The following is a 23,786-nucleotide window of genomic DNA, read 5'->3' as shown; positions in this document are numbered from 1 at the left end:
AAAAACTGCGCACTTGAGTGGCGTAAACAGGCAGGAGCGAGCGGCTCGCGTAACCGCGGCTAAGTTACTTCTCAAGCACCTGGAGCCGCTGTGCCGTGAGGTCCAGCGCTCGATGGCTGCTCGCGGCCCACGCAAGCCCCAGCCCGGCCGCTCGCGCGAAGGGGCGGCGAGGGGGCAGCTGCCGTCGGCCGCAGGCCGCCCTGAGCCGGGGCTGCAGCGTGACCTGCTGCAGCTGCCACCGACGCATTGGAAAGTCCACACTGTCCCCTGTGGCTCAGTATCAAATACAGCACGATGGGGGTAGCACTGCTAAGCGGTAGCCCGTTAAATAAAAAGTTGCCATTACTAAGTACACAAAACCTGGTTTATTGTCAAAAAAAGAACAGGATGGGAGGAAATTCTTTTCTTAAGTAGTAAATGGTTCAGTTTTACAGTTCATCAGCATCATACTTGTCACTTGGAGTCAGTCCCAGGCACTGTGTTTAGTTTTCATGAGCAAAAGCTGTTGCTGCAAGAAGTCGCTTCCGTTGCGATGGTACTGGAAGGAAACTGTTCTTGCTTGGGGAGGACAGCTCGTTCCCTGTTTACTGACATCAAACTCGAATGCTTCTCCAATGCAGCATGTACACTGAGGCACTAGTGAGGGGCAGCGTATCAGTGCATAAATGCCATCATAGCCTTGTACTGTGCATAACAAGAGAAGCTCATATTTTCAGAGGGAAATGTTTCCTTTTGAACATTTCCCGTATAATTTCTCTGAAATATGTCAGAGGCTGGCTGCAGAAGAATGAAGTTCTGTAACACATAGTTTGATAAGTACCTAAGAGAATATATTCCCCTCTTAGGTCCTTAAAAATTCACCTACTCAGTGTTAGAATCACATAATCACATGGACATCATGCTTCAGAAACAAAGCGACAAGATTCTCATTCGAAGTCCAGTAAAGTCAGCTGAAATCTTTCGGCAACCTCCAGTAGGCTCTAACAAGCTTTGCCATTTTAAGTCCTGAGAAGCTGCAGAGCAAGGCAATGGAGGAGTCTATGTGAACTTTCTCATAAATCGGAGTTTTGCATAGGCTATTATAAGGAATAAAACAGTCATGCAGAATAGAGCCACTATGTTTTCCCACATGGCCCAGTTGGTAGGTGTAATTCCCTGGCTGCAGAGGTATGTCTCACCAAAACAGCTGCAGAAAAGCATGGGGCAGAAGTTAGTATGTGCTGCCTGGTACTGTAAGTCTCAAAGTAATTACTTTTATTCCTGTTCCACAAAGTTTCCTCTTCCCACAAATCAGCAAAACAGAAATGACAGAAATGGAGTAGCTTAATAACCCATCATGAATCAACAGCCAAAGGAACAAATCTAGATCTCTGGTTCTCATCATCCTTGAGATGATCCTAGTTGTTTTTCACAGATAGCTGGTAATATATGAGTAAGCCTCAGGACCATATTAAACTCATGATATGTACAAAAGCATTTGTTTCATGCAGCAATCATTGGAGGTCTATAACACAGATCTGAGGTCCAAAAACTATGAAAACCCTGCTCTAGTGCTCTTCCCTGCAATAACCTGAGTTTACCAGCCATCTAATATGTGTCATCATGATGAAATACTTGCACTGCTGCAGCGTAATGCATCAATAGTCAGAATATTTCAAGTAGGAAAGTGACACTGGAAGACACCTTGGCTCTCCTCTGTATCTGTAAGGATGGTATCACTACTTACCAGCTAGCTCTTAGGGACAGGCATGTTTCTGATCACAAGTCTACTGCTTCCCACCAAGTCTGTTGTTGCCCATAAATTGCATTCCTATTGTAAAGTAACCCCAGAGTTGTTTGTTCCTAAGAAAACTGATAAGCCAGGGCCAAGTAATCAAAAACAATTTCATTTAGCTCATTTGCCCATTTTTAGGAGTGGAAGTCTTGTCTCTACTTCAGTCTTAGGTAATTGTGAAATTTTAATAGATACTCAAAAATACATTATGTTGTGACATATTCTTGAGGAGACTAGCTTTTGAGTGGTTATTCTGTGAATGATGTAAACATTTGAAATAGTCATAGACTTTTCTTTGAGAAAGACATTACAACTTAGGCCTAAGAACCATCATGAGGTAGACACTTACATTTCTCCTGAAATAACTGAGGGACAGCTGCCTACGGGCACTGTAACATTTGGATCCTTCTTGTCACAGAAGTAGAGATCTCTAAACTCATTTACTTGAAGAGCCTAGGGAAAGAGCCAGACACCATTTTTTTACGAAGAGTTAGTGATTTTGAGCACTAAAGCTGAAACACCTCAAAGGAGCTTATTTAAGAGATACATACTGAGTCATGTTCCTTTTAGGCTCCTTAAGACTGGTATTCCTTTTTAGGCTTGTGGGACAGCTCCACAAGCAGCAACACTGATAAAACCTCTCAGTGATGCCAAAACAGGGAAGGTCTCACATCCTTCCCTAATCCTTCCCTTGTACTCCCAGCCACATGGTCCTGCCCTCCCCACTGCACCAGCTCTGGCATTCATTTGTCTCTTCAGTGAGCAAATTTTACTCAGCAAAGATGGGAAATCCATCTTTGAGGGGTACCCCAGCTCCTTACTATTCTGAAATGGCAATTAGACACATTTCACTTTACAGAATAAGCAACATTGAAGATTAACACACTCAGGTACTATGGTAAATACTGTAAACACAGACATTAACCTCACACTGGCTACCCAAATGGCAGTCTCTGGAGGGGCCATGCAATATTTAACTTTCTTCTAAACCATAGGGATCAGCTATTCAGGTTAGGAATGAGGGCCTCACTGAGACAGCTTGCTTTGCTGCTGTCCATGCAGCACTAATTTTGTGCTTCAAGTGATTTGTTCAGTATGTGGGATTTTCACCTCTCACATATAGATTAACTTTTGCTTTGTGGGGTTGGTTGGTTTGTTTTTCATTCACCAGGTTCATGTGAGAAAGGAACCCAAACCTGGCTTTTAAAGTAAGTGCATTTATACTCAAAGCTCTCCAGAAAGCTGCACCATGGCTACCTCACGCACAAGAGACTGATGCTACTTTGTACTCACAGTGAGGCCATATCGTGGGATGCTTAAGTACTTCAGCCAGTTCAGCCAGGCCATTACAGAAGGGAGGTTTACTAAAAGGCCAGAAAAGATCTGAAACAACAGACCATAACAAACTGTAATAGAGTCACTAACTTTTGTTATTGCAAACACTACTATTCCTCCACAGATATTATAATTTTAACCCTACCCACCATGCACCACTTGTCGAGCAGAGGTGCACTGTGATGGATGGACCTCCTACTGCTGTTATGCGCAAGTGCTAACTTTGCAGCAGTGCCAGCCAGCTGGCCTAACAGCACACCTAAGTATCCCAGTTGCAAACAGCTTGCAAAGAGGAGAGAAAGGCTTTCTACATCTGCATGTCAGCTACAAAGGAACTGCTAGCGAGATCTTACTCTGGAGGACTGTGTACTATGGTAAAGCCAACCAGAAGCTGAAGAATAATGACTGGGAAACGAGGAAGCAGAGAAAACAAGGAGGAAACCGTGGGGAGCCTTGGGGGCTATTACTGTATTAGGTTCCTCCTCTGGCCTATGTCCTGTATCTGTGCTCCTTACTGCCTGGAGCAAAGTTTATTATTTCACTTCTTAGTGCAATTGGGCTTTGTGGCTAAACATGATACTTCAGACTGTGCTTTATGTATAGTATTCTTGTGCTTATCTCTATCCTAAAAGACATCAGGGTAAGCCATTTGTTATATAAAAAATGAATCCATTAAAAAAATGTTACTGTTACACTCACTGTATATCAGCTGCCCTTCACTGCACACTCACACTACTCCTCACCCACAGCAAATGTTTGAAGTGATTGACTATCATTTAGCTTTTTGCAAAAGCATGTTAAGATAAGTTGCAAACTAAAGGATAAGGGATTTGCTGTGGGTGCAGAATATTTGCACAGAAAACTACCAGGAATCTCCTGACAAGAGGTAACTTTTTACGCTACGGTAACTTTATAGGCCTCACAGTGAAGTTTTATCACTAACAACATCATCTCTTTGAAAAAGAAATTACATCCCTCGTCTGCATGTAGACAAAGTTACTTTCTCCTTCACTTGCTGTCTTCGCTAGAATTTCTTGAAGAAAAGTATTGAAGTAATTTCTGAAACCCCAAAGCAATAGTTAGCTAAAATAAAGAGAAGGTATGTTCTTTCTAACTACACTGAGCAACAAGAGTCAATGCAATAAAAATCAGGTTTGCGGTTTGGGATTTTTTTGTTTTCTTTTCTTTAAGTGATCTAGCTGATTGCTTAGATTCATAATACTGGAAACTCAAGTTTTTTTAAAAAAGACTTTTTGTAAAGAAAATTAAAACATTTTGGGGGATACTAGGTTTACACAGCTCTGGTGGCACTACACCTACAGAATTGCATCTGAGGGATGATTTGACACTTGATCTCAGGATTGTGGATTCTCAGCCTGCTTATGGCTGGCTCAATCCAGTCCTCTCAGCTTGTCTCCTAAACCAAATTGTGCTCTGTCAGTTATCTCCTCATCTCCACCACCAAAGCAGCACACACACAGACCCTTATGTACTTACAAGCATCAGCACAAAACAAATAGTGATGAGCAGATTGGCCACGGCCACTACATCCATCCCAGCGCTGATAGCCAGAGACATGGCTGTGGCAGTGTAGGATACCAGTACCAGGGTCAGTGTGAAGAAGAAGAACCGTCCTGCAACAGCCTGGTAGCCTGACATAAAACAGAAGGGGAAAAGCCTAGTAAACAGCTACATCATGAATCCCAGAGACGTACCCCTGGAGTCCTACACAAGGCATGGAAAGCTGTAAGAGAGACAGTTTGGAGATGCAGCAACTGTGCATGCACCAGAGGCCCCAGCGAACCTTGCCAAAAGATACGGTGAAGCAACTTGCTGTCTTAGACTGTGGGTGTCTCTGGCCCTCTCTCAGCACCCTCAGAAGCCATTCTGATGTCAAGCACCTAAAAATCAGTTGAGGGTTCAACCAGCTTCATTGTATAGATGTAGGAATTAACTCTGGCTAAGTCAGAAATCAAGTATGTTGGAAGATGACAGGTTCAATGAAAGCATCAATTCTTTACCAATCATCCAGTAACTGATGCATGAGAATATGATGGCTGGAGCAGTTCTCATGGGCAGCAGATCTCCTGCCATCAAGGCCAGGAAGTAGGCAGACACACGGTAATATCCACTGGTGTACTGATGGCTGTAAGGACAGGAAGGAGGGGAGTTGCACAGGTTTAGAGGTTATGTGGGAATAACGCTCAGTACACGTATCTGGTTTGTCCTGGTTCAGTTTCTGTTCTCTTTGTCACTAATTCCCTCTCTATATGCAAGCTGCTTATTTTCTGTGCTATCACTTCCTCATCTGTAAAATAAGGGCAAATGCTGATCTATCTCATGGGCCTAGCAATGACACTGAAAACACTTAAAGAGGTGACTGAAAGGCTGTGACTGCTAAGCAGCATGCTGGAGAAAAACAAACAAAAAAGCACCTAAAGCTCTTTTCCAAAGAATAATCCTGAACGTGAGAGCAGGGGAAGTATTAGACTGCTATTACCTGGAGGCACACTGTATCCACAGTTTTCCCAGCTACCTCAACACATGTCTTGTTTACAAGGGAGGGAGAGTGATACCAAGAACGGGAAAACATCTAGGACATCTACTCGCCTCCAGTTCACAAGGCAATTAAATATCATTACAACCTTTTGCTGCTTAATAGAGCTCATAAAAAGATACTGTAAGTGGTTAGGTGCCATTTTCTACCCACATATAGGAGTGCACTTGATTGTTAGGGAGCTCTTATAAGGCAACCAGCAGCTCTCTTCCTCTCAGCATCCTTTGTGAAGCTTTCCAATAATCTTTGCATCATCTTACCACTGTGGGATCATTGATGGATAACTTTTCACCCCTGCATGTAAAAAGGCAGGCTTTGCCCTGACAGAGCAGAGCAGATTTCAAACCAGATGTTACCAAAAGTATGAAAAGTACTTCCCAATTAACCATGATGCAGCAGGCAAATAAAACAGTTTTATTCCTCCCCTCCTTACCCCCATCACTTGCCTCTTACCATTTCAGCTCCCTATTTTATGGACAGACTTAGTATTACTATTAGAAGCAAGTATTTCTTAAGGGAGAAATCAACTCTTAAGTCCTGACAGGTAAAAATCATTTTTGTTATTGTGTAAGATACTTGTCCCACCTCCCCGCAGAGGCAAGGGGAAACAGTCTAAGAGCATCACTACTTACACAAATAACTTCTTGTCTCTGATGAACAACTCAATTGCAGAGACACTGGAAAAACACTGGTTTGTGGTGACAAAAAACAAAGAACCAACCCTGAAAGGCAGAACAGAACAAGTCAAGAAGTGAGGAGACAGCCAAGATCAGCACTGATCATCATACCAGTTGAGTCAGTGCTTCTCTGTCTCTAGCCACAGTATGGAGATACTTAATTGAGCTACTGTAGATCTTAGCTGTAAAACTAGGCTTATTCCTTTGTATGCCCCTTCATGTTTCCTTCCTCGGTCCATATCTGTGAGCCTGATGGGACAATGGTCCCATTACAAACTCCAGGAATACACGTTGCTGTTGCCAAACTTCTGTGGTGGTCCAAGCAGGGCCCAAGGCCTTCCCTGCTGCTGAAACCTGTCTGCTACACACAGGGAAGTGAGCAAGCTGCAGCTTTCCAACTTACCGATTCTGAATGCCACTTCGATCCAGTTTTGCGCTGAAAAAGATGGCACCCACAACCAGAGCTAGAACTACGGTCACTGCAATCTAGAAGAAATGAAAAGAAAAAAAGGGAGAAGGGAGTGCTTCAAAAGGGTAAATAGGGACAAGCCATTACACAGTGCTCAGTCATTGAGGTACATGCAGGGTTTAAGAATCACACCTGCCTAAAAATCTTTGTTGTCGTGAGTCCATGCATGCGCACACACACACACACACACACCAAATTTTCCTAGTTTATCTTCTTCACTTTTCTTTTAGTTTTCCCTAGCCATGAAGATCAGAAAAAGTGGAAGCATGCTAAAAAAAAAAAAAAAACCCAGCTTGAAAATTTCAAGCAAGCCACAAAATTAACATCACCCTGGAAACTCCACATATGAACTCAAGGATGGATCATTTCCCTTGACTCCCCAGTCTTCAGCATAGTAGTCCTTGTACTGAACTAAAATGGAGATTTTTTTCAAAAGCAAAGGGAGCTGGGCATTTCATTCCTCTTAAATGGTAGCAGCACAGGACCTTCCTTCCTATTTCCCTAGCTGCCTTTGAAAAGAAAATCAGTCCTACAAACTGCAGAGTGAGAGGACTGAGGGACTAAGAACAGAACAAGTCTGCAACCTTTACTGACTGTTACCTACCTGTGCAACAGAGGCCTGTGGGTTCCTGATGAGGTTTTTCAGAGAACGCTTGGACACCCAGTACAGCTGGGTGAGGAAGCCATTTGCGTAGGTGATCTCATGTCCCTTCTTGGATATCCTCTGCTTGCTTCCCTGCCCAAGCTCCACTTTACTCAACGCTTCCCTTGTGCTCTGATACAGGCTGGAGTCGAGATACTTCTTGTGCAGCACTTCTACCACACTGCTGTCCATGTTCTCCTCTGCCACTCCATTTTCACCACTCACCTCTGAACAGCAAAAACAACATAAGGCTTGTAATTCCCCATGAACCTTGCCCTCAGACGGAGATCAGCTGTGGAGGCTGGACAGAATAGCAGGAATGTTTAGAGTATTTGAATGGTTCAAGCCTCAGCCCTGCGCTTAGGAGGCTAGCTTGACTGAGGGGGTTCCCCTGCAATTTTAATCCAACCTAGCTTGTTGCTTGTGGCACATAGTTTCCATCTCAGAACCGGCCACCAGAAAGCTTTTATTTCACTGAATTTTGAGGATCAATGATTTGCTTGGATCCATTCCCCCATGCCCCAAAGGCACTACTACCAAAACTGTTTAACAGGTGTCTAATGTACCCTTATAATCCTTCAGTCATGGTTATACTACAGCATCCCCAGCATTTCCAACATTTCACTCAGTGTAGTGTTAGAGTTTGTTCTCATATCTAGTTCCAATGTTTCTCACTGCCATGTAAATCCATTGCTCCTTGGCCTATCTACCCTGTCTTCTCTGCAGGAGTCTCTTATATGACTGAAAATTCCTATGTTCTGTCAGCTGTCCCTTGAAACTAAGCAGTTCTAGTTCTTCAGTCCTTCCCACATACCATGTCTTGTAGACTACTGATATTTCTCACGGCTCTCCTATATTATTGAAGGAAATAAAATCCCTTTTAAAAAGTTTTGAGATCTTTAAAGAAGTCCAAGGCAAAGTATATCTATTAGTAGGGAAAGTATAATGAAAAGGAAATCTCAGATTAGAAGGAAACCAGAGGATAAAAGTTCAGCATCACCACATACTGTTTCTCTTCTACTCCAGCCAACAGTGGATTTCTCTTTCACAATTTTACCTCTTTTTCTGTCCACAGGTCTGTGACCTTCCTTGCTTGCTGCCACAGCAGTCGAATCACCATTTATGACATCAAGGAAGAAGTCTGCTGGGTTGTTGAAGGGTTCACATTCATATCCTTTCAAAAGAGCAACCACAGCATGTTTGTATTGCAGAGAGCACATCTTGGAAGGCCAGGCCTAATACTACATCACTTTTCCACAACCCTACAAGAACCTCACAGCTCTCCTTGAGCATTAGTTTACAGCAGTAGAATGGACAGGATTTTGGAGATGGGGAAACTAAGGCATCAATACTGAGCTGCAGAGACAGTTATTCCCCACTGACTTCAGGTGAGAAGAAATCTGTAAATTGCTTTTACACAGCTCAGCATGAACAACTCTTGTCTCCTTCCCAATCCTGTTCAATCACATCCTGCTCAGAGACATACAGCTCCTCACTAGGTGTTGCTAGATGTCTGCTCTGCAGCCTCAAATGCTTGGGCTACTCTAGGACCTCAAATCTTGCTTGTGTTTCCTTGATCACAAGGAAGAGAAAGTGTTGTCCAAGAGCTTTGTTTTATAATATGGTTTTAGCCATGGAATGGAGAGGAAAAAAGCAAGGATGCTCATCCTATAACATTCCTGTGAGGAAGGAAGTTGGGGGCAAGGGGATACAAAGAAGAGTAAAAGGAGTAAAACTGGTTATAGCATCTTCCCCAAAGCTAGGGAAAGCCTACAATCTAACATGTCCATGGCAGATTTGGAAATCTACTCCACATCCTCTGTACATTATAGTCAGAATCCTTCATCCTGCTGACTTGTACAGGGAGCAGCCACCCAACAGTGCAATTATTAACTATCCTAAGACACACCATGACTTTCTCCATTCAGCCACCCACCTGTCCCCAGACTAGAGTAGATTCTTGGATTGGCCTTTACAGATTGCTGCCAATCTACAGGCTATGGTTCAAGACCCACTGGGTCTGTCACCTAGGGTTGGCAGAAACACAAACATCTTGTTTGTTGCATATCATGCTTCTAAACATGCAAGCAGCTACTGTTTCTTTGGCCTGGTGCAAGGCAAAACAAAGGCAGGAAAGACCTGTGCTCTGTGCGGTCTGGAAGACTCTGCTTTTATTATTTCTTATTTTCCTAGTTTAACTAAATACTGTTCAGACTGTAGACCTACAGCCTCTGGGTATCCTAATAATAAAACAGCAGAAGAGTTTTATCCAGCACTAGGTTAAGAATCCCCTCACAGATGAAAATTGTTAGGTGTTACCTTTGCTCTTGGTACAGAAGACTTACCAATAGAACGAAAATATTCCAGGGCCTGCATAGCAGGACCGTGGTACAGCACTTTTCCCAAAGCAAGTAATGTCAGACTGTCAAACAGCTTGAATATGGAATAGCGGGGCTGGTGGATGGAAAAGATTATGGTTCGGCCTCTTCTGGAGAGCCTGAAATAGAAACAAAACCTCTCTCAAATACATCACACTTTGCATTTTGGAAAGAACACGTTAACGCAAACAAAAATTAATCATCCAAATCTGAAACAAGCACTTGTCAGCTTATGAGAGTCTCGATTCAGTGAAACAGTAGTTTTGTTTTCTCTCTCACTGTGTCACACACTGCAAGACATTTAGAGAGCACCTATGATTACAACTGTTAAAACTGCTGTTACAGTTCAGGTAGACATAGTATGATGTTGCCTGTGGACAAAGGTTGAGGGCCACAGCTGCTATGTAAATCCTCCTCGCACATTTTCTATATGAGGGTTCAACCTGAACAATCCAAATGGTGCACTTAATGACATTTCCAGGGCCTGCTAGATAAAGCCTGGAAATCTGGCAACCTGGTAGATTTCTCTTGTACTGAGCGTTTACTCTCTAGAGAAGTCAAAACTAGTTTTCCTTCAGATTTGTCAGAAGCTCTTTCAAGTGCTTTAGCACTGATGCTCAAATATCCTTGCTGATCAAAGACCTCTGTCCACAAACAGCAGAGCTAAATGTCCCCCCAAATAATACCAGACAACACGACAAACAGAGGAGGAGGATTGGGAACGTTCTCATGAAGTGAGCCTTGTTTGGTCCTGTTTGTACCACAGGCCAGTATGTTTCCCAAACAGATGCAGGGGTGCTCAGGGTAAATCTACAAGTGAAATCTGATCTCAGCCCCAGGCCCTTGCCATAGTGGAAGAAGAGCCTTTGTAATAGACTCAGCTGGAAGGCCAAGAAATTATGATTACAGGGCCTGACCTCCCAGTCCACCCCTCTCTGTGGCAAAGGGAAGCTGTCCAAGCTACATCTGCTTTTTGGGCTTCAATCCAATGCTTGCTCTGGAAAGTTTCCCATCAACTTCAAAGGGCTTTGGACACAGCCCAGATAAAGAATTAACCTCCACTTCTGAGTCTACTAGTCCAGCTTTTTACCAGCACTATAGCCAATCAGTCATAGCAGCATTCCCTTTTTAAATAATGAGCTGGCAAAAATATCCCAGCAGACTCCTGAAGAACTGACTCTTACTTCTTCAAAAGGATGAGCACAGCATTGGCTGTGCTGGAGTCAAGGCCAGTTGTTGGCTCATCCAGAAAAAGGACTGGCGGCTCCGTGATGAGTTCCATCCCAATGTTGGTTCTCTTCCGCTCCCCTCCGGACACTCCCCGGATCAATTCAGTTCCTACCTACAGAAAGAAGTCTCAGGCATTTGCAACAAGACCCAGTCAATGCCTATTGTGGTTTTCAGGGCTCACCACACCCATCAACTTCATTTTCAAAGAGTCCCATCAGTGAGTCAGTGAACGCTAGGGTTAGCAGCAGATGATGGGTCTGACCCTTAAAGGGCACATTAGGGATTATGTAGCAACAAGAAGAGAGTCTGATTTTCAGAGGTGCCAGGCACCTTTTGACTTCAGGGAACCAAGATGGCACTGATAAGGAAGAGCCAGAATGAGACCACAGCTGTCAGAGACTGCTTTGGTGTTCAGGGATGCCTTTCACAGGTAGCTTACCTGCTGCCTGAGTGAAAGGGGAGATACTGCCCTGAGGAACAAGGTCTGCACAGAACATCTCCACCACAGCCCAGTTTTCCATCCCTCACAGCTTTTGGCTCTGTAAAAACAATTTGCTTGCCTTGTTCCACAAAGCCAGGAAGTGACTTAGCAGCTTTCCAAGGTGCTACGCCTAGGCAACTTTTTCCCTCTGCACTTACACAACACACTGGACATGGTCCAAGATCTTCCTTTTGGGAAGAAATACACATGGCTCTTCCAAGCTGTCTCCAGAGCTGGACTGACTTCCTGTGTGCAATACAGTTTAGCCAGGTTCCTGCTTAGCTTAGGGTGGCTGCACTCTTGCCAGATTACCCAGCGTTGAATAGTTTGGTTTCCAGAAGTAGTATGACTTCCAGGACATATATTCTCACTACTCACCTTTGCATCAGCCACTTTGTTTAACCCCAGCTCACTGATTATCTGGGTGACTCGCTCTTTCTTTTCTTCTATGGTGATGGAGCTGGGGAGTCGCAGGGCAGCAGAGAAGTGCAGGTTCTCTCTCACTGTCATTGTGCCCATGACAACATCATCCTGAAAGCAATACAAATTGGCAGCTGAAAAGCCTCATTCCCAGCTACCTGCCTGGGCACCAGAATCCCTGTAGTGGCAGTTGCTGGATAAAATGTTTGGGAGCCACAATGGAAACTAGACTGAGTGATAACCCCTGCTTGAAAACTTACAGGACACGTGAAGTTCAAGGTCACTCAGCAGCAGCCAAGGGTAGACTAGGCTCTCTGGGCTCCCAGCTTGCACTCAGCACAGGCCATTACCAACCCAGCCTGCTTTCTGGCTCAGGAGTTCAAATGCAGAGGAGTTGCACAGGCAGTGCCTTTTCCATACATTTTCCATGGTGGGGCAGAGCAGTTAGCCGGTTTTGGAAAGAGCAACACTGCCAGTCCAGCTGAAGCCAATGGATACTGCTACAGCTCAGCATTCATGACAGTCATTCAGGGAGTCACTGAAGTCAGCTCAGTTCCCAGTTAAAAGCTATGTTGTGCTGTGCTCCAGAGCACCCACCAAGTTCAGCTGTGATTCCAAGGAGCTGTCCCCAGCTCCCCACTGGGAGCCAGCTCCTAGGAGGAACAAGGCAACCACACCAAGATGCCCCCTTTCTTTTTTTTTTCTTTCTTTTTTCTTTTTTCCTTCCCACTCTCTCAAGTATCTGCAACTCTTGAGCACATGACATTACTCTAAGGACCATCCCTGAGCAATGCTTCAACACAGACACATGAATTTTGACGAAGAGTCAAGTCTATCCAGCTGACAAACATCTGGGCAGCTTTGGGACCCTTTCCATGTCAGATGCAGTTGATCAGCTGGGCAAAGGATGTGTCAGCCAACTGCATTTGGCCCTGGAGTAAAAAGGGAAGCTTAACGTGATGCTGTGCCAGAAGTATGTGACAAGCATCACTCAGGCTGTAGTTGTATAATAAAGTGGCTTTGGTGTCAAAGCTGGTTTAGGAAAATCCTACCACCACTTCCCTACCTGTGCACTCCCTCAATCTCTCTTCCTAGTCCTTCCTGCATTCCCCATCTTCAGTGGGGAACACAACTCTTCGGGCATCGCACTGGAAACTCAGCTGGGAATCTCTTAAGCCACCTTAACAACCAAACCTAACGGTGGAATGACACCCTCACTTACAGGGCATGAGTAGAGAGGCCACCATGAGTTTTATAGGAATGCAAATGACTTGGCATGTCTGCATGCTCATTTGCAGATCTGCAAAACTGACCCTATATGTATGTATGCTTTTAGGCATTAAGTGTTTATATTCACTCTTTGGGCAATCTTTCTCAACCTAGGAAGTAGTGCATGGGGGTGGAAAGGGAGAGAGTTTAATGTCTTGCCTATTTGCATATCATTTCAAGGTTAGGTTTGGTCGCTTTGTTACTTTGGATATTGGAGAGATGTCTCAAACTGGAACCTCTTGCAAGAACCTTTCTGACCATTTATGAGACACTGAGGATTTGGGAATTTTTACCTGGAAGATCAAGATCCAGTATCAGTCTTCTCAAATGTATCCTCTCAAAACCCCCCAACTAGCAGCTTTCAAAAAGGCTGCATATTCGTTGTCTGTCTGCAATCAGAAGCCCTGGATGGTTTCCAGATTTGGCTGCTCATACAGCTGCCAAGAATCCCCTCCTTCTCAGCTCCCCAGGGCTTGGAGGGTCTATAATTGGTCCAGGCCTCCACCCACTTCCCCAGATTCAGCTGGCTTTTCCTGTCTCTGACTGGGACAAAGCTCTGCCTAGCCAGCCAGAATCAGAGGAAGAACAGCAGGAGTCTATTTACTTCCTAGAATTATTTTTCGATAGTTTGAAGGTACTTCTTGTCAACTAAAACTGCTTCTGAATTTTACAAGGGTTTGGTGTCCCCCCTTCAGTGCACTACTCCCCCTCCCCCCAATCCTGGCAAAGCTCAAAGAACAAGCCAAAATAGCCTAGTGGTTAGGGCATCCGTGTGGCCTCAGGAAGACAAACACCTGCATGCTTGTCTAGAAGTAAGAGTTTGATCCTCTGTTTTCCCAGGAAAATACTCTAAGTTATCAAATTAGGCTCTGTAAGGCTCACTGAGCATTTCTAGCTCAAGAGCTTAGGCTTTATTCATCTTATGTGACAGAGCCCCCTTCCCTCCCCACCTGTATTTGCTCACAAGGGAAGACCCTGCAATCTGTCATTCATGAAGTGTGGTAAGTTCCCTCCAATGTACCACCTCTTGCTTCTCATGGAAGACACCTTTCGAAGGCTTTACACTATAGCCTGCTCTTGGTCTACACTCCTCCCTCTCAAAGGCTCCCAGGCCTCCACTGAAGGCTCAATTACTCACCTGCACGACATATCCTGAGATGCACTTGAAATTCGGAGGCTGTGGGATGCCATCTATAAGCACTTCTCCAGACAGGCCTGATGGGTCCTTTCTGGCAGCCAGCACATCTAGAAGACTTCAGATAAACACCAAGCATTAGATTTTGCCATAACAACTGTTTTTATCTTTGACTGGATAAGTACCACAAGTCAGGACTGCTGTTCTAGCCTGTTCACAGCATGCTGCAAACCAAACAAAGAGCACGGGAAGGGGCTTTTCCTGCTCCAGAGCTTTAGCTTTTTGTGCAGAAAGCCTGGTGAAGATGCAGGATTCAAGTGAAAATTGTACACCAGCAGTATTGGCGGTCTATGGACCCTCACAATTCACAGCAGTTACAGCCCCCTACAGACATTAACTCAGTCTCCACATTAACAGCTAACCTCAATCGAAAACACACACAAAAGCACCTTGCCAAGTAGCTGAAGTCGGCTCTCCAGCCAGTGGAGCGCAGAAGTAACTACTTTGATCTCAAGAGAGTTAATCCAAATGGGTATAAACAAGACCAGAGTTAAGATCAACTATATAAAAGTAATTTTAACATATCTCTGGATTCTCCTTACAGCAGATGCAGAGGTCAGCCTGTCTGCTACCTAAGTAAACACTGTCTTGAGACTCTGCTCTTGAAAATGTCCTGATTAGCTGGCAGTCTCCTCAAAGGGGATGATCAGGGGTCACCAAGAAGACACACTTGTGTGAACTCTGACCATCTTTCCCTGTCCCTGACATCCTCAAAGGTAGAGAGTGCAAAGCTGGTTCCACTGGAGAGAAAATAGCATCAGCATTGACAGGAGATAATCTGCAAGTGACAGGAGATAGCCTGCAAGGTACTTCTCTGTGCTTTCATCCAAAGAACTCAGAATATTTGCAATCCCCCTTGTGAGGCCACAGGCAGGTTAGGATGATGATCCAGGGTAGTTGTTCTATAGAAAGACATAATGCCATTTTCCTGGCAGTCCTCAAAAAGGAGGGCCCAGCCTGGCATCTCCAAAGAAGTCTTGTTGCAGCAGCTTGGCACAGGACTACTTCCCTCCTGCCCGAGAGAGCTTGCCAGCAGGACGGAGTATCCACCTGTGCGACAGTCACACCAGTTCAGCTTGGTATCTTAATTCAGACCACCAAAGGTGACTGCAATAACACAGGACTACAAATCAGAGTATAGGCAGGTGGGCACACAATCTCTTCTGGTGACCCCACCACAGGGAAGGAACCTCCAGCAGAGCAGGCAGCAGCAGGTCATGATGCCACACCACTTCACAAGATTTCTCGCAGGCACACGTCAAAGGCCTGAGCCTGAAGATTCCTCAGGTCTTCCCCAGCCCTCCCCTTCGAACAAATGACTCCAAAGGAACAGAAGAAAATACTCACGAAGATTTACCACTGCCTGTTGGCCCCAGGATAGCATTCAAGCCTGGCTTCATAATGCCACTGGAAGAAAAAGGAAAGGATTATTCCCAAATGGGGGGCTGTTCATATGCAGTTGATAGTGGAAATGGGATGTGAACAAAATGCTGTTGAAAGAAAAACTTGAGAGATTAAAAACATCTCCTTAATCTCAAATCAATAAGCACTTTTCCTTTCTTGTCCCAAACTTCCTGTCGGGACAGAACCAGAGGTGGACATAAAAGCAATCTACAGCAGACAGAAATTAAGGTGTCTTCCCTGCTGAGCTGGGTCTGGGAAGAAGAAATGACTGCTCTCTGCTGCTCCTTTCCTCCTGCCTCAGCTTCAGCCATAGTTTAGGGAATCCTCAGATCTTCTTCCTAAGTTTGGTCCTAATTTGCTCAGATATTTAATTGAAACTGCTCCAGCTAAATCCCAGCTATTTCACCTAAAGTGAATTAGGAAGTGATCACATGAGCTGCAGACGGGTAGGAGGGCAGTCATTTCTTTGCCAGCACACCTGAATCTAGAAGACGACATGGATGTCACAGTTCCACAGCAGCAGGTTAATTCCTACCCCTCCAGAACCTTCTTTAAACAAAAACTTACTAAACATTATGAAGAATCTTCTTTTCTGCAGTTTTCCGTTTACACAGGAATCCGCTGGACTGCTTGACAGAGTACTGAATGTTATGGAAACTCACAACAGAGCCCCGAGGGGACCGGAGGGACTCTCGTGTTGGAAGTGAACGTTGGAAGTTGCCTGTTCCTTCCTCTTCTCCAACAGGAATGGTGCTGTGGTCAAATGTGTCTGCCATCATGTCCTTGTTACACAGGTCAAACTCCACTGCAGATAGTTTGAGGTCACTGTTCTGGGCAGTTTCCATCTGTTGAGACAAACAGTGCAAAAACATGGAAGGAAGGAGATCTGAGTGAAGAAGTGCGCAGAAAGTTGCTTGGAAAAAGCAAGTTCACACATACCACACCATCCTCTACATGGGCCAGGTTTGCAGAAGGACGGACATCCACACTGGAAGACATTCAGTAATCCACAAAGAGGCAGAAACCCACTGATTTAGAGCAATATGCATAGCCTGTTTTAAGAACTGAGCAGGTATGTGCTTGAAGAGGTGATATGAGCTCCAAGAATTTCTTCCGAGATGAAAACCCAGCCCATCTGTGGTGGTCAATATCTTGCTTGACACACTGGGGACTACAAATGCAGGTTGCTCCCACTCAAGCTAAGGAGACTCAAGCTCCCCTCCTCCAGGTTTAACATACTTGTGCCCTCTGCAAAGCCAGCAGAGGAAACCTTTAATGAACCTGTATGAAGGGTCACAGAAAGACTATGGAATACACACATTCCTTACCATGATTCAATAGCAATAGTACAAAGAGGCTTCACAGCTACATGGCGGAAGAGGAGTTTGGATGTTTGAGCAGGCACCATTTACCTTGAAGAACTGTAAGATTTCTTTCTCCCACAGGAAGAGATTTGGGACATCTCACAGTAGAGATAAGCAAGATAGAAATTGGTATATTACAGAAAATTAATTATGGTAACTGTTTGTAATCACAGGCAAAGTTATAAATAGTTCTGTTTCAAGCAGATGATCTGCCTCTAGCTCGGTGCAGGAGCACCTGGAAGGAATGGCATGTAAACAGCACACAGAAGGAACTGCTGTCTCTGCCAATAAACCAGAGCCTGCCTAGTAGGAAATGCATCAGTACTGGTATAACCAGCAATTATCATAATAACAATTAATATTGATATAACTGCTGCTATGACTACTAAGTGTTTCTTCAAGGGGCTGCTTCCCTTGCTGTTGCTGTTGGTGTAACTGACTGCAACAAGTCTGAATCCCCTCTCTCATTAAAAACACATTTAAAGTTATTGCCTTGACATTGCATGTGAAAAAGGATCTGGAAACTCTGCAGTCCCCCAAGTTCTGCAGCCTGTGCGAGACCTGGCCATAGCTCCTGCCCTGCCTTTTAGCCAGAGGCCCGGCAGCCATAAGCCCTCCCTCCCCTCTTCCAAGGGACTGTCGCGAGGAAGAGGGGAAATGCTGCATGCCCTTTGCAGAAATTGAACACAAGTGGAACTGAACACACTCGTGGTAGCCTAACACAAGTTAGTCTAAGCATTCACTTCCCTTCTTAGTTGCCGGGATGAAGGTATTTGCTGTAAAGCTACAGAGCTGCTGCGCTCTCATGGAAAGCCATGGCAGTCACCAGGCTAGCTAAGAGCAAGGAGGGGGAACTGGGCATAGAGACATCCAGCACTGGTTTCTTGGGTTTTGTGGGAAGGCAGATGTATCCCACAGATTGCCCTTTTCCCACCATCTGCGCCTGTCCCCCAGAGCTGAGGGGATGATAACCAGTAAGACCAATAATATCCATAACTGCAGAGGATTTCTCGGGGAGTGAGATGGTCATCCTTTTAAGAAAAAGGAGGGACAAGAGCCAGATTTAAAGAAACAAACAATGCCCTTTCCTCTCTGCCTCTTCTGAGCACTTAAAGTTTGAAAAGCTGCAATAGCTTTTGCTGTTTAAATAAAATAAAAATTGGTGAGGGGAAAGGGCTGTTTGTTTAACTTGGACACATCCTGAACTTCAAGGCTGGTCACCCCTGGGAATGCCTTGCCTGTGGGAAGCAAGGAAAGATCTGCTAGTTACATCAGCAACAGCAGGCTTATGCACTTGAAAGGTTGCACAACGCATGGGGGAAAAAAAATAGTCAGGGTGACCATGACACTAGAGGCAAATACCTGGTTAGACTTTTGAACTCTCGACTATCTCGTAAAGCTCGCGTGTTCCGGAGAGCCAGGTTCTTTATCTGAACAATAAAAACATAAACACTTTTACTGGGGGTTTTGCTGAGTTACTGATTAGCACTGGCAAATTAAACAATTACTGTGGGTGTGCGCAAGGATGACAGAAAGATAAAAGCTTAACGGCAGCTACAAGCAAGCAGGGGACGAGGGCACACCACGAGCCGTTGCCACAGCCCCCCTTCCCCCGCGGTGCTCGTTCCCGCCCGGCGCGGTGCAGCCCGGCGGCCGCGGGACTCAGCCCGGCGGGGGGCCGCGTCGCTCCCCCGTCCCCGCGGCGAGCTCGCAAGCGGAGCGGCCCCTGCCCGGGACCGCGGGGAGCCGAGCCCGAGCCCGAGCCCGAGCCCGAGCCCCGCCGCGGCCCCCCGGGACGTCGCCCCCCCGCGCCGTTACCTCCCTCCGCGGCGCCTCCGGGGCGGCGGGCGCGGGGCTCTGGCCGCGGCAGCGTTTATAGGCGGGTGCGGGCGGCGCGTTGCATAAACGGGCGGCGGGGAGTCGCGCAGCCGCCCCGGGGCGCGGGCAAGGCGGCGGCGATGCAGCGGTGCCGCCGCGGTACCGCTCGCCCGGGCGGGCGATGGCCCCGCCGTGGGGACGCGGCCCCGCCCCGCCCCGCGGCGCTGCCCGACCTCCCTGCTGGCGGGGTCCGGGGAGGGGGCGGAAGGAGGGGGAAGGACTGCTTCCTCGTTGGAAGCCACCGAAGCACCGCAGGGTGTCGAGACAGAGGGGCATCTCCCTGCCAGCTCCGCCGTAAACCCCCCATGGCCTCTGCAGGCTCTCCATCACGGAGGGACGCGCTTGCAGAAGGGCTGCAAGGCAGCGCCCAGCTTTCCCTCCCTTGTGCCTTCTGGAAAGGTCATCGTGCCCAGTGGACACTGTCCTTCCAGCTGGGTCAGCTCAGGCCAAACCCCTTTGAGGGTAATACCACCACACTGATCTCGCCTCTCCTGCAGCAGTGTGCTTCTCGAGTATTTTCCCTCTCTGGGCCCAAGGGGGTCACGATAGCCCGAGGAGCTGCAAGTTGCCTGCTCTCTGTGAGGACCCTCTTGGCACTTGCCATGTGTTCCCATTTCGTGAACGTGTGAAAGCAGGAAGATCCAGTTTCCTTTGGTTTGTTGTCAAGGTTCCTCTTCAGCCTCATGTTCCCAAGCACTATTGCCTTTATAAATAAGTTCACTCTCCCCAGACTCCTTGGTGTCACAAGTTCATCAAAGATCTGCTTCTAGGGTTTATAGAGACGATTTGTATCGTGCTGTCACTGTAATAATTACCTTTCATTTGACTTTTCCTCTGCAGCTCTGTACAGCAGTGATTTCCTCTGTACAGCACTGCATTTCTCTAAGTACAACTCCTGCTAGATCAATTTAAGACTCAGATAAGCCAAAGCATGTTTCTAACTATCCAGTCAATACCAGCAGTAAAAACTCCGCAAGTTCATCACCTTCCTCACTGACATGTGCCCCATCTCAGGCATGTACTTGTTAGTTCATGCTAGCACTTCAGAGAATGGACCCTTACATCTCTTGCAGCTGCATTGCTCTACAGGGCTGACAGGAGTCCGGAGCAGGTGGGATTATTGGGGTGTCTAAATAGCTTTAGGCACAAAGGCAAGGAAGGCAAGTTTTGCCATAGGTACGCCCAAGGATCAGGTTGCTGAATAAGGATTTTATTTTCAGTCACTTTATGGGGCAGAAGCGGACTTGAGCCCAAGGACAAGGCTTGCTGAATAAGGATTTTATTTTCAGTCACTTTATGGGGCAGAAGCAGACTTGAGTTCATATCTGGTTTGTTATCTAGCTTCCTCCTTTGAGTAAAATCTGCCTACACTGAAGACTTCTGCCCTAGTTTAATCACCAAGAATGCACATCTCTTCGTCTCCAAGGGTATTTCAAACTTAAGTACTCACTCGTTCCCACTGTGCTGCAGTGACAGCCTTCTCACGATGTGCGTGGGACAGTGGGAAAAGCGGTCTGTGTGCTCGGGAGCAGAGGGAAGCTTATTCAGAGCAGTATGAAGTTGCAGCTCACCGCAGGCCCTGCGCAGTGATGCAGAAGAACCGCTCCCTAAAGCAGCGGGGTTAGAGGTTGTCAGTCACTCTGGACAGTCAGTTGCAGTTGCTCCGCCGTTCCGACCTAGGTCACAGATCCCTTCCTGCCAGCAGTTACAGCGGGGAGCACTGCTCCCCCCACACTGCATGAGATGAAAAACACACTTCTGCAATGCCTGTGCCTAAGCACATCGTGATGGCATTACTGAGAAAACAGTTTTGATCCCTTTTCAGTGGGGACCCAAGATCTGGGGAAGAACTAGATCTGTCAACCTAAAGCATTTGGCTTGTGGCCCTGGCTTTCCTTCTGCCCGTTGCTGAAGTGACAGTTCTTCTGGGCCTCTTCAAGGGCCTTCTGATTTCAGTCTCTTTCATGTCCCTCCCCAGCTGGGCAGCATGGGAGAGAAGGTTAAAAGTTCTCCGTTGCTCCAAGCACACAGACTGTGCCTCAGCTGCCCTGCTTACTTCTGACCACACTAGGGAAATTGGGTCTGGCTGAAGATTAACCTAGCAACAACAGAGAATTAGGAGGAGGGGAGTATTTTTCAACTGCATCTACTTATCTAGCTGATCTAGCTCATAATATAGCTGAGGAACATTTCTGCCAGCACAGAGGCAGAGACCACTGGTGAGGGGTGTGAGTGTTTAAGCCAAACACTCATAACAAGCCTCAGAAGAGTCTGGTGCTACACACTGTATTTTTCTCCCACTGCACCACTCTGTACATAAGTGAGTGGCAGCAGTGATTTCTGCTGCTCATCCATGGGGAGGAGGATTCATCTTCAAAACTGACACTGTCTTTGCTTGTCATTAAAGCATATGGTCTTTACAGAAAGATAACAAAGGCATTAGCCCAGCATAAAGCTCTAGCAAACTTCAAGCAACAAAGCCTTGTTGCTTTTATGGAGTGATGTTAAACAAATTCACCTACAGGCTTTGGCTTGATACAGTGTGGTAGCAAAGCAAGACCAACCTGGGTCATATTTCAGGTCTCATGCAGGTTTTAGTACAAGTTTGGTGGCTTCCCTCTTGCTCCTGAGCTTGGTCTGATCTGTCTGCCACCGCAAGGTCACAGAGCAGGAGAGATTGTGATACTGTGCTGGGGATGGGGGAATGTATCTAGCAGGAAGTCAGGCTTTGAGGAGGCCTGCTGGAAAGCATCATTCCCATTTGCAGCTAATCTGAACACTGCTTCCTTCCTATGGGATCTGGTCACTATAGACATGTCCCTTATGTGCCCTAGTGCACGCAGTGGAGAAGAAGTTACCAAGGACTGTCAGTCTCACTGTCTCCTGGAGGCCCTGGACTCTTCTCCCCTCCTTCCTGCAGCCAGAGCCACAGAGTCACAAAAACACTGATTTGAAGGGTCCGCTGGAGGTTTCCTCTAGTCCAGCTCTCCACTCAGGCCACGACTTGCCACCACTTAATCCAGTCAGCCATGGCTTTGCCTAGCATAGTCATGAGATGCAACATTTTCAGATCTGTTTCTCCACTGCTTTCCTTGGGATGCTTACTTGCCCTGAGGATCCAGGTTGTTTGATCCAGCCTAATACTGAATTTCATAAAGCTCATAAAATATTTCAGGGACTTGAGCCAGCAAGAGAGTGAATGAGAAATATATTCAGGAGGAACTGGATGCTGATGAGTTATTATTGCCTTCCCTACAGAATGCAGCAAGAAGCACATTCCAGTGCTCTGGGTACAAAAGCAGCTGAGATCAAGGGAGAAAAATAGCAGTATCAGACATAGGGGTGCATGAGTGAGAAATATTTCCTAGCTTTTCTTTACCAAAAGCTGCAGAAACCATTCTGAAAGACACACCCTGTACAGATGTGTACAGCTGTGCTGAATCTCCTGCATGTACAAGTTCACCACCCTAGGCACAAAGACATCTCATCTTGCCTTTTCCATGCTGATTGCTCACCATGTCAAAGCTAGTGCTGACTGGCCCCCCTTACTAGGTTAAACTGCTGCATGCTTTGAGGAAGTTGGCTTTTACAAGACTTGCAAATTACATACAAATCTAACTTTGTAAAGCTTTGTAAATCATTTAGGCCATTATCTGAATACACAGCAACTCTAAATCCTTACTCGCTTAAGGATAAAAAAGGATTCAAGCAAATCTATGTGTAAAGGAAATCCATACTTAACTGGTGCGGTACATTGAGCCTGACAGAAATTATGAATAGCTAAACTAAGGTCAACAGAACTACACACAGGTATCATCTGGGTAAAATAGATAATCAGGCAAGGATAAAATATCTGTAGTCTAGAGTATCTGGAGCATCTAAACCACAGCTCCAGTTCTTCAGTAGTTAAAAAGCTAATGTCATGTATGTATGCAGATATTTACAGCTCCATCTTGAAGTTGTTAGTGTTGCTACAGAGAACCTAGGGCCACCATATGAGGTACAGTATAAATACATAGGGACTCTCCTTTCCCTCTCAGTCTAGACAGACAAAGGGAGAGAGATAAAACAGGCAGAGGGAGCAGAAACACTGTGGTCTGATGCGAAAGCTGGAAATAGGCATAGACCAGGGAAACATCTTAGCCATCCTCTCTAGCTGTTAGGGGGATATAGCTTTGGGAGCCTGCTAAGAAAGAAGGAAGCTCCCATGTGCTCCCCAACAAAACAGATCCGGAAGGAGACCCAACAAGACCCCATGCTCTTACACGTTCAGAGCAAGGCCTGGGACTGCAGACTAACAGGAGAATTGACACCAAGTTAAGCTGGGCAGCAACACGAGTTCTCCAGTGCAAGACTCACCCAGATTTGGCACAAGCTACTGCGGCAGGACCCCTCCAAATACGTCTTCCACTGCCATTTGCAAGAACGGACAGTCCGTAGTTTTGCTTCCCTTCTGAGGGCCTCAGTGCCTGCAGGAGGTTAACAGGATTGCAGAGCGTTTTATCTGTCCAAACACAGCTCTCAAAGGTTAGCTCCCTCCCTAGACGTCAGTGTTGGCATACACAATATTATGCGGACATACTACCTCCTTTCTCAGGAGCAAAGTCCAGGCTGCCCCAACAAGCCAATTCTATGAGCTATTTAATTTTTAGCTGCTACCAAGGCCTGAGCTGCTGCTGTTAGTATTTGCTGCAGCAGCACTGAATAAGTTC

General features: G+C 46.1%; 1 protein-coding gene across 3 annotated transcripts; it reads right to left on the bottom strand.

The window, feature by feature from the left end:
• Positions 1-346: 346 nt before the first annotated feature.
• On the bottom strand, positions 347-23,582 carry LOC112995083 (broad substrate specificity ATP-binding cassette transporter ABCG2-like). 3 transcript variants are annotated; one of them, XM_026119841.2, is made up of 17 exons: positions 23,434-23,561; positions 18,559-18,626; positions 16,400-16,677; positions 15,776-15,835; positions 14,372-14,486; positions 11,923-12,075; positions 11,018-11,175; positions 9,801-9,952; positions 8,513-8,629; positions 7,417-7,682; positions 6,747-6,829; positions 6,299-6,388; positions 5,131-5,255; positions 4,607-4,761; positions 3,068-3,157; positions 2,124-2,227; positions 347-1,186 (listed from the first exon to the last, which is right to left on the bottom strand). In XM_026119841.2, exons 3-17 carry the CDS (start codon positions 16,675-16,677, stop codon positions 1,039-1,041), a joined length of 2,094 nt encoding a protein of 697 aa, XP_025975626.2. In that variant the 5' UTR covers positions 18,559-18,626; positions 23,434-23,561; the 3' UTR covers positions 347-1,038. The 3 variants fall into 3 exon arrangements, with proteins under 3 accessions (XP_025975626.2, XP_064370038.1, XP_025975629.2); XM_064513968.1 differs by lacking the exon at positions 23,434-23,561 and adding an exon at positions 19,015-19,181; XM_026119844.2 differs by lacking the exon at positions 18,559-18,626 and having other exon boundaries at positions 23,434-23,582.
• Between the last annotated feature and the right edge of the window lie 204 nt (positions 23,583-23,786).

The sequence above is a fragment of the Dromaius novaehollandiae genome, chromosome 6 (assembly GCF_036370855.1).
Source record: "Dromaius novaehollandiae isolate bDroNov1 chromosome 6, bDroNov1.hap1, whole genome shotgun sequence".
NCBI lineage: Eukaryota > Metazoa > Chordata > Aves > Casuariiformes > Dromaiidae > Dromaius > Dromaius novaehollandiae.
Note: the sequence above shows the minus strand (reverse complement) of the source record. Positions and strands in the feature narration are given on the sequence as shown.

Coding starts and splice junctions, on each gene's coding strand:
- LOC112995083 (XM_026119844.2), bottom strand. CDS start 16,677: ATGGAAACTGCCCAGAACAGTGACCTCAAACTATCTGCAGTGGAGTTT. Junction 15,836..16,399: donor AAGATTCTTCATAATGTTTA/GTAAGTTTTTGT, acceptor TTTTTCTTCCAG/TGGCATTATGAAGCCAGGCT. Junction 6,830..7,416: donor CACAGGCCTCTGTTGCACAG/GTAGGTAACAGT, acceptor CATTTCTTCTAG/ATTGCAGTGACCGTAGTTCT.